This window comes from Haliotis rufescens, unplaced genomic scaffold (assembly GCF_023055435.1).
Source record: "Haliotis rufescens isolate VD_foot unplaced genomic scaffold, xgHalRufe1.0.p SCAF_2, whole genome shotgun sequence".
In the NCBI taxonomy this organism is placed as follows: Eukaryota; Metazoa; Mollusca; class Gastropoda; order Lepetellida; family Haliotidae; genus Haliotis; species Haliotis rufescens.
Genome location: NW_025963890.1, coordinates 5065300 through 5076363, shown reverse-complemented (window position 1 = coordinate 5076363; position 11064 = coordinate 5065300). Strand labels below are relative to the sequence as shown.

The following is an 11064-nucleotide window of genomic DNA, read 5'->3' as shown; positions in this document are numbered from 1 at the left end:
AGCAAACAAGAAATGGTTATTCGATGGGTGTGCATTTGATCATAATAGTGTTTTGGACGTTAAGTTTGCAGTGTTTCGGTGACTGTATTCAGCCTAGAATCGCTTTGACAACATTTGTAATGTTTTCGTCAAATCCAATTTTCAATTTAGATTTTGACCACACTATTGCACGTGTTACATGAGGTCATTAACTTACTTTAACAAATGCAGTTTGCTATATACCTTGTGAAATTATTTTAAAAATAGAAACCGGAAACATGGTAAGTCAGCACTGATGTGTGAACATGCTTCGGGCTTCTTTAATGAAAGTTAACAAATTGACGTCAGAGGGAACGTGCGTGTATGAATACACATGCTTATAAATCACGACCTATTTACTCACTCGGAGGGGAAACAGAGGACTTCCTTCATTTTTCAGAGCATCACAATTCCTACACCCTTTGTTTGTTTACAAAAGCGCCAGTGAGAAGCAGGGGGCGTGGCTAGTGAAGTCAAGATCGATCTCGACCGCGTAGCTCGAATACGTAATGCATTGAAAATCGTATCCGTAAAGAAACGTATTTTGGTCACACTCCTCCCATATGCGGCCATGAACAGTGTTGATTGGTCGTCCAGGATACATTATAGGGGTGATAGATAGGTCACACGATAGAATATTATTAACGAATCTACTTCCCTTTCTTAAATTAGATGATGCGTATAGCTGAACGTCACATGACTCGGTCACGTGGTGCTTCATTCACTGTATTTTCCATGAAAATGGGAATACCAGGGACGCCCACGTTCGTCGTATTTGGATAAATTGGGGGAGAATTTGTTCGGAGAGTATTCAGTATCCATCGCCGTACACGTGAAGAGGTTTAGCAGAAATAACAGACAACATGGACATCATAGCAAAGGTAACGCTATTTTATGTTTCTGCCTTTAATTTATAAAAAAAGAACATATCTGTTTGAATTTATGGAAACACAAGTTTATGTTATTGTTTTATATAATTACAGAGCTCCAAACAACATGTTGAGCAATTAAGTTTTTACTCAAAGGTTTTTATTTTAATTGGGCTTTTACATTTTTCGTTGGGTAACCAATATTTTTTCACTCATCTCTTCATCACTCTATTGGGTTTTTCCCAAAATAAGTAAACATTTTGTGATTTAAAAAATGTATTAGATGATTATAACGGTTCTAACTATAGGCTTGATTCAGAAAAGCTCGTAACTGTGATTGGGAAATTAGCTCCGTTGTACGCATGCTAACAAAGCTTCATTGGGTATTTACGCGTTGTGTTTTTATACATTTGAGTTTTTCATTTAATGCATGCGTTTCTGTACGCAAGTTAATTGAAAGTAATTGGGTTTTGAACATTAATTTATTTTTTAAATTTGGGGGGCGGGGATGGGGGTATTTTTACGCAAATACGCAGCTTATCTATAGTTCTGAAATTATAATTCGTAAAACATGCAAAAATATTTCAAGAAAAACATTTCACTTTGAAATCTTTACTGTTACAAACTTTTCTCTCTTTGCCAGGACGCAACGAATACTGTGTTGAAACTGACTCGCTATGCAAAGATTGGGCTCAGCAACACCAGGAAGTACTCAAGCAAAGCAGGGGAGAAATTGACAACACCAGGGAGACGATATGCACATCAGAACATTGCTGTTGCAGGTACAACAAATTTGACGTTTTTCCTGTCGCATGAAATTGACATGTTTTGATAGGGAAGTGAATTTGTGTTTTGTAAAATATCAGACCATGTTGGAAAGTAGGTGACATTTGTCAATAACAAGGAAACTGCAGCCATGGGGAATACTTATATTGCTGTTGTGGCAACACGCCAGCTGAAACTGTATGCAGAACAGAAGATAGCTTTATACTGCCACTAAAGAACCTGTAAGTCCGAGCAATAACGCTCTCGAGAGAGCATGCAGTAATGCAATCATTTTTGTATTGTAGATAAAGCTTACTTCAGCACATTCATACGTGTTCAGAAATGATTCGCTGTGAAACCACCCCTTACCTTTTGACGCCGGTGTAAGATCGATCTCATCTGCCCGGTTGACAAGTACGATCTGACAGTTTCGTTTTAACATATAGTTTTCAAAAGGTGTCGTTGTGACGTTGATGTGCTTAACGTCGTATGATCCGATATCATTATTCTTAGATGTCGTCATGCTGTATCGTCGTATGCTGCGATGTCGTTATGTTGAGATGTCGAGTAGCATCTATTAGGGCTGGGACGGGTAACTCGGGTACTCGGGTCGGATGGGTCCTGAGTAGGACTCGCGTATCCACAGTACTACCCGGTTAGTCACGTGATAAGTTGTTAAATGACAAAAATTATCTTAAACTCTATGGCTACACTACAAGTCACTAATGTTCCCATTTCTTTCTGACAATGCACCCATTCCTTCTGACTTTTATATGTCTGAGTAAACATAAAACTTCATGCGGTAAACAGATCGCTTTACACGTGTATCTAAATACATTTTGCCAGGGCTAAGGTCAAACGTTTCCAAATCTGACAGTTTGTATCTATCTCTAAATATCTACAGCGGGTACCCAGGTAGGGTCGGGTAATAAGGTGGAGGGTACCCGGGTAGTAAGTTTGGACTCGTCCCATCCCTAGCATCTATCAACCATTCGTTTGTCTTTCAGAAGCCAATCTTCCTGCAACTAGCGTCACCACTTGGATCTCCCACCTCGCTGCGGACACCACGCGGGCCGACCTTTCTGACACTGTCGTCCACCGTTCTCAACGTATGATGCTTGACACCCTTGGGGTGGGGATTCTTGGCTTCAAGACCGACATCACCCAGACTGTCCTGAGATGTGCGCTCAACACAGGAGCCATGGATGGAGCAGGCTCCTCTGCATCTACCATCTGGGGCTCCAAAGGACAGAAGGCCTCTCCAGCTATGGCAGCTTTTCTCAACGGCATCAACGTTCACTCTATGGACTTTGACGACACCTGGTACCCAGCCACGCACCCTAGCGGTCCGGTTCTGCCATCAATTATCGCCCTTGCTGAGACGATGACAGGAAGTTATCAACCAACCACAGAAGATCTTCTTGTGGCATACAACGTTGGCATAGAGGTACAGGGTCTCTTGCTCAGATGCTCCGAGATCGCAAAGGAGATCCCTTGCAGGTAGGTGACGTCTATTTCATATTAAGTCCAATGTTGAAGTAGGGTAGCCTAGTGGTTAAAGGGTTGGCTGGTCACGCCAAAGACCCAGGTTCGATTTTCGGAACGTTTGTGAATCCAATATTTAGTGACCCCGGCGTGATAGGGTTCGAATATTGCTGAGTGCGGCGTAAAATTTCACACAATCACCCCTTCACGCCAAGTTTGAGCCCCCATTAATGTGGTTTAATCGGGACCTTATGACAATACAGTCGCCAGATTATATATCAATACAAGTATTTTGTAATATACTTTTGTATATTGGGGCACGGTGGCACGTCTAAAGCGCCGCAATTAACTGTGCAGAGGTGCGTCCCATGGGCACGCCAGAACCATATGGACCGTGAGTCCGAATCCCGGGCTCGTGTCTGGGCTCGTGGGTTTTACCAAACTGGTAAACGTCTGAGACCTACATCACTTAGGGCTTTCCTCCAATATTAAACTGACACGCCGTTATGTAATAATTATTGGAATTTGTTAAAAGCGGTGTTAACCCTAAAGCAGTCAATCACTTGTACATTGTATATTGACATTCCCCAAACCAACAGACTTTGTCAAATGGTTCCATGAGGCGCTTGATGATTTTATTATTGATTATTTATTCTACCATCATCAGTGTAAATATCCTGCTATTTCAGGTTTCACCCTCCTGCTGTTGTTGGGGTGATGGGCAGTGCCGCGGCCTCAGCTCGCCTCTTGGGTTTGGGCCCACACAAATCTCGCCACGCTCTCGCCATCGCCGCATCATTTGCAGGTGCACCTATGGCCAACGCCGGAACAACCACGAAACCATTGCATGCCGGGAAGGCCGCCCGTTTCGGCCTGGAGGCAGCCCTGTTGGCGGACCATGGATTGGAAGGCAATCACGACATCCTTGACGTACCTTCTGGTTACGGGGCTTTCTATGATGACTACGACCCTGAGGAGTTCCTGTTTGCCCATTCCAACAACGAAGACTTTGTCCTCCACAATCAAGACATCGCCATCAAGAGATTCCCCGCGCATCTGGGAATGCACTGGGCAATTGACGCCACAATGGGAGCCAGGGATCAGATCTGCCAGACCGCGAGAAGAATAGTTCCAGAAGAAGTGTCCGAGGTCCACATCATGGCCCCAAAGTCTAAATACATCAACAGGCCACTTCCATCAACCGAGCATGAAGCCCGCCATTCCTTCCAGTTCAACGTGTGCACGGCTTTGTTAGATGGTCACGTGTCACCCGATTCCTTCACCCATAGTTACAGACGCCGCTCTCCTCTCAACCAGCTGTTGTCAAAAACACGCGTCAGTTGCCCCGAGGACAACATCCCCACCTTCAACGACATGTACGTGGAGGTCCATGTGACAATGAGAGACGGGACTCTTGCCAAAAGTCGCTGTGACACCCCCTACGGACATTGGAGGAACCCTCTGACTGAGAAGGATCTTGAGGGAAAGTTCCTAGCCAACACGAAAGACATGTCGTACCAGTCTCAGATCCAACTCATCAACACCATCAAGAACATGTCTGCAGGGAAACCAGCGACAGAGTTCCTGGAAGCTCTCAGAGACTAATGCTATGAAGACGTTGGGAACTTACAAGGCAATAACGTTCATTTATTGAACAAAAGTAAATTAACCACACGAAAGGTTAATCAACGAATAAAGTTTCACGAACGAATTTCAGAAACCATACAAACATTAGATGATGCTATTAACTGCTAATGAGTGAGTGGGAATGGTTTTACCCGCTTGCAATACCTGGCTAGTGTGAATCATACATATATCATAACCCCGGTCATAGTCTTTTCTGTTGACGTACTGAGGATCTTTCTCAGTGTGTGGATGGCTCCGTACATGTCCTATGATTAACGGGACCTCCGGCAGAGAAGCACATGTGCTTGAAGACTACTTACCAAATTCATCACGATTCGGGCTAACCGTCTAATTGACGGTCTTACAAATGAAATATATATGTGGACATAACCCAATGGATGTGTAAAGGGAAAGTTTAATGATGTATTTATATATTTATCAAAGCCCGGTATGCATTGACAACTGGGACTACGTGTTACTGGGGAGTAGGCTGGTGCTGTAATCAGTTGTCTTCATGTATCATCGTGTACAGAAACGTGAAACGTATTCACATTACCTTCAATTCTAGTCTGAGTATGTGGATGATCCATACATATATATGTACATATATGTTAGTTTGTGTGTATGGATGTTCTATGCATATTCAAATGTGTCGTTTTTGTCTGATACTAATCGTTTCGTAAAAAATGAAATGTATATACGTATATAACTTTTGTAATTAAGTATAATAAAAGGAAGTTTCTAAAAAACATTTTTTTGTATCTGTTTCCTTGAAAGGTTACGCCTTTCTTTAACAATAGAGTTTATTTATGTTGTAACATTCGGTATCGTATTGTTTACTGACCACAGGAAAACGCACCAGGAAAGAATGTTTTCCGTAACTATATAATAGTTACTTTCGGTACGTTTGATTTCGTTGACGTTATTGAAACTAACTGAACCTGATTTCAGGTGTACAACTGACTTGCCTTTGCATGTGTTTGTGACAGGTGCCACTGGTGGGGCAGGATAAGCTGACCTTTGCGCAAACAGCTGGTGTCTTCACTGTTTGATAGTGATTCATTAACCCATGGTCAAGATATAGTCAGAATCGTACAATATATTATGAATATTGAAAAGTTTTGTAGCTTTTATTTAACCTAACTTTACCTGACTGAACCTCACTGAAACTAAGTCAACCTGAATTAAACTTATTAAGCCTCACTAAAACTAACTGAACATGACTGAACCTAACAACATGATTGAACACGGCTGAACCTAATTAAATCTAACTGACACTAAACGAACAATACTGAACCACACACCCTGACTGAACATGACTGAACCTAATTTAATCTGACTGAACATGACATCACCTAACTGGATCTGACTGCAACTAACTGAACATGACTGAACCTAAATGAATCTGACTTAACATGACTGAACCTAATTGAATCTGACTGAACATGATTGCACCTAACTGGGTGGATCTGACTGCAACTGACTGAACATGACTGAAACTAACAACCTGACTGAACGTGACTGAACCTAATTGAATCTGACGGAAACTAACTGAAACCTGACTGAATTTGACTGCACATGACTGAACTGAACCGAGTTTGGGGCGTCTTGTCAAACCCCATTTACTTAAATTAATTCTCGTCCCCGCATATATGAAAAGGAAACACAGTTAATACAAAGGACACGTTAATTCGACTTCACGTCCGGTCTATGCATAGACTCGTAAGTCCAGCCAAAATACAACTTACTCCATAATCCCAGCCTATTTCGGCAAGGGTGGAAACTGGACTTTTACAGTCAGTTAACTCCCTTGCCTCGTGAAGACTTAAATACTTCTACCAAAGAGACTTTTTTAGTCGACTCATGGTCAGATACATAACTGCTGATCAAATGACATATTTAATCGACTTCGAGAATGGCTATTGTAGTCGACTCTAACTGAGTGATTATGGTTTAACGGCACTTTGAACAGTATTTCTGCATCACCGCGTCTGAGCGTGGGAGGAAAGCCAGAAGTGATGCAGGTCTTGAATATTTATCACTTTGGTGAAACCAGCGAGCACAGGTATGGTGGTGACAAACCTAGAAACATAATCAGAGCGAACCGGGATTCGAACCCACGATCATAGGTTTCTAACACGAGAAAGGTACGCAACTCTCCACAGCAAATTGCGGCAACCAAGATGATTGAGGGACCCGTGACCTCAGTTGCATTTAAGAATTTAACTTAATTTTAATTTAACTTGAAACCGCTTAAGTCCTCATATCCACGTACGCGTGATAGGGTCACCTGGGGTAGCCATGTGGTTAAAGCGTTCGATCGTCACGCCGAAGGCCAGGGTTCGAGTCCCACATTGTACAAAGTGTACGCCCTTTTCTGGTGTCCCCCGTCGTGATATTGCTGGAACAGTGCTAAAACCATACTAATTTACTTACTAGCTTATCTGGATCGGGACGATTTCATTGTGAACGCTACCATCCAAATTAGAAGGGGGGGGGGGGGGGGGGGGAGTGGTTCATTTCACCCATTAAAGTTGTCGAGACAAAGGGTGTAGTATTTGTTGAGACTGAAATTAGTATAAGATGTATAAAATTAAGTGCACGTGCACGAACGCCGGGCCTCTAATAGAAGCCGGGTCATTTGTTCAGTGCAAAAAATAGAAGCCGGGCCTCTAATAGACGCCGGGCCTCCAATAGACGCCTGGTCAGAAGCCCGGGCGTCTAATAGAGGAAATACGGTAGGCAGAGAACTATTGCTCACAAACGCATTATCCTCAAAACACTGCAGGGAGGTTAACTTGCACGACAAAAACATACCACGTGCATTAATAATGATCAACGTAGATCGTCAGCCGCTTCCAAGAAACTGTAATTCTCGAGTGTTTGTGTGTCTGTATGTACACCATGACTAACCAAAGCACCGAGGTCACCCACGGCGTCACGTGACTTCCCCGTTTTAACGTGGGACGTGCCAGTTCAAGGGGACCACTTCCTGAATCTTTGTGTGATGATAACATATCGACAGGAATATGTGGAATAATAAATCAACGCTCATACACTGAAGTGACCGTACACGTAAGTTAACAGTTTCATATGAGAAGAACGAAGAACATCACCGCCAAGAAAAGGCACGTCACTATCTCTATAAGCCACATGCAACCCCGCAATTTGATGTCTCTTGTTATCATAATAATATCAACACATACACATACATGTTCCTTAATACACAACAAATATGTGTTCATTATAACAAAACGCATAGGGTTCATTATAACAACTTTTAATACAGGTGTGCATTATCACACAACACATAGTAATTTACTATTACTGACGTAGTGATAGTGAAGAGTTTTAAAAGCAACGCATGCACCCCTCTATATAGTTTTTACGTGCTAATCAGGACGGTGAACGGTAGCCTAGTGGTTAAAGCGTTCGCCTTTCACGCCGAAAACTCGGGTTCGATTCCCCACATGGGTCGATGTGTGAAACCCATTTCTGGCGTCCACCGCCGTGATATTGCTGGAATATTGCTAAAGGCGGCGTAAAACCATACTCACTTACTAAAGAGCAAATCCCACGTCATTCGTGACCAACTCGTGTTATTTCTTGCAGGTCACGGAAAGGGGCGAGTGGTGACGAATGATCCCCCGTGGAGATTCATGTTACCATAGCTCCCCAGCACACTGCATGCTGGTCGCAAGAGGTGGCCTCATTCGATCAGGCTTAGTGACTTCGTTGTGCATGTCATCCAACCACGGCGACGTGGAGCGGTGCTCATACTATCAGTCACTGGTTTGTCTGGTCTAGTTTATTTACATTATTTGTTTGTTTGTTTGTTGTTTAACGCCGCACTCAGCAATATTCCAGATATATGACGGCAGTCTGTAAATAATCGAGTCTGGACCAGACAATCCAGTGATTGACATCATGAACATCGATCCAAGCAATTGGGGTTACGATGACTTGCATCAGCCAAGTCAACGAACCTGACCACCCGATTCCGTTAGTCATGGTTGTCTTTCACGGGCTGCCACTATATAGCTGGAATATTGCTGAAGTCGAAAACACTATCCGAATCAGAGCGCGAAAGTGCAAAATATTGCCTTTTTATCACAATTCACACGATGACAGCCCAAACAGTAAGGTCAATTGTTAGAGGTAGTACCTCTGTCATAACAAGAAACATAGCGTCCTATTAAAAGTCTCTTCTCAATCTGCACTCTTACGGACTACAGTTTGACGATGTTACTGTCTGTGGGCTTTTGAGTTCTTTATCTACCTTTACTGGCGTGCCTTTTCCTTTATTACTTGGTGTATAAATGCTTCAGGCAGTTAAATATGCACAAAGTGCATTCGTCGTCTATATAGTGTTTGCTATTGACAATCCTTCACGCCAAGCGAAGTGGATGAGTATATAAATCGACGATTATCATATATCGTTAAATATAGCTGCAAAGTACTTCTTGCATTCCTAATGTTGATATATGACATGATGGATATATAGAGGATTCATCACGAGTGTTTTTTAATATGGGAAATATCAACCGAGTCTTAGTTAATCGGTATTTGCCGAGCCTTTGGCGAGGCAAATACCGATTAACGGGACGAGGTTGATATTTCCCATATTAAAAAACACGAGTGATGAATTCTATTTATCATTTTCACATTTTTGCTTCCCAATTAAGGAATAATTGCATTAAACATTAACATCAGCAACTTGTCGAAATCTTACGTATAGATCGTGCGTAATGATACATGTTTTCCATAGCCATGTAAACCAAAATAAACAATTCGCTGAGAAAAAAAGTTCCTCGAACAGACTTTCGCAGAATAATTGAAACTTTAATAACGGTAACAACAACGATTCTGTATAATCTGATTATATCTCTGGTGTAACTTCACTTATAATATATAGTTTCGAATCAAACCGCTCGCTCTTCCGGTTATCTAATTTGCATATGTAATTTGCATACTTATGTCATTGGGGTATGACATACATGTTTTTATGTCATAAGCTTATGTCATGGATAAATGCTTAAGTTAAATGATAAATCAAAGTACCTCCATTCAGGAACATAGCCGCAAGGACAACAAGAAATCAAGGCAAATGTTTGGTAATACAGATGCGCTGAAATTGAAAGCCCCAAAGAAATGTATTTATATCCACCGATACTCATAATGATAACAACAACAACAACAACAACAATAACAACAACAACAACAGAATACTACTACCAACAATAACAACAAAAACAAGAACACTACTACTACAACTACTGCTACAACTACTGATATTACTACAACAACAACTACTACTACTATTACTACAACTACTACTACTACAACTTCTACTGATATTACTACAACAACATCAACAACTACTACTACTACTACTACTACTACTACTATTACTACAACAACTACTACTACAACTACTGCTACAACTACTACTACTACTACTGATATAACTACAACAACAACTACTACTACTATTACTACAACTACTACTACTACAACTTCTACTGATATTACTACAACAACAACAATAACTACTACTACTACTATTACTACAACAACTACTACTACAACTACTGCTACAACTACTACTACTACTACTACCACTACTACTACTACTATAACTATTTTCAGATTGCAGCTTGACGTTGAATACAGTGTTATGTGGGGCGGTCGGGTAGCCTAGTGGTTAAAGCGTTCACTCGTCACGCCGAAGACCCGGGTTCGATTCCCAACATGGGTACAATGTGTGAAGCCCATTTCTGGTGTTCCCCGCCGTGATATTGCTGGAGTATTGCTAAAAGCGGCGTAAAACCATACTCTCACTCACTCACTCAGTGTTATGTTTTTAAAATGTTCCGCGAATCGTTACTTGGGTTGGGTGTTTTTTATATATATGTTGCGTCTGGGTACTTATAGCCTGCAAACATTACAGGCCTGTTATATATATATATATATATATATATATATATATATATATATATATATATATATATATATATATATATATATATATATATATATATATACAGAGTCTGTTGACTACAGGAGTCTCATGCTTTGGTTCGTTGTGACATCACGGGGACTTCGTGTTTATTAGTGATAAGTTGGTTCAAGTAGCAGTGCCCTGATATAAACGTAAAAAGACTTCGTCTGTGATGAATCAAATCCTGGCAACTGTGTTAACATAGGGGGACTTCCATGTTGCAAACGCTGACTTGTACTAAACTTTATTGAACTCAGGCCATAAACGTCCCCATAATTCGAAACCGAGCACATAAACATC

At 41.4% G+C, this 11064-nt stretch overlaps 1 protein-coding gene across 1 annotated transcript; it reads left to right on the top strand.

Moving 5' to 3' along the window:
• The first annotated feature begins 688 nt into the window (after positions 1–688).
• LOC124112777 (cis-aconitate decarboxylase-like) lies at positions 689–5195 on the top strand. Its single transcript, XM_046472917.2, has 4 exons — positions 689–899; positions 1531–1669; positions 2660–3152; positions 3827–5195. Exons 1-4 carry the CDS (start codon positions 882–884, stop codon positions 4740–4742), a joined length of 1566 nt encoding a protein of 521 aa, XP_046328873.2. The 5' UTR covers positions 689–881; the 3' UTR covers positions 4743–5195.
• Positions 5196–11064: the final 5869 nt, after the last annotated feature.

Coding starts and splice junctions, on each gene's coding strand:
- LOC124112777 (XM_046472917.2), top strand. Junction 1,670..2,659: donor TCAGAACATTGCTGTTGCAG/GTACAACAAATT, acceptor TTTGTCTTTCAG/AAGCCAATCTTCCTGCAACT. Junction 3,153..3,826: donor GCAAAGGAGATCCCTTGCAG/GTAGGTGACGTC, acceptor CTGCTATTTCAG/GTTTCACCCTCCTGCTGTTG.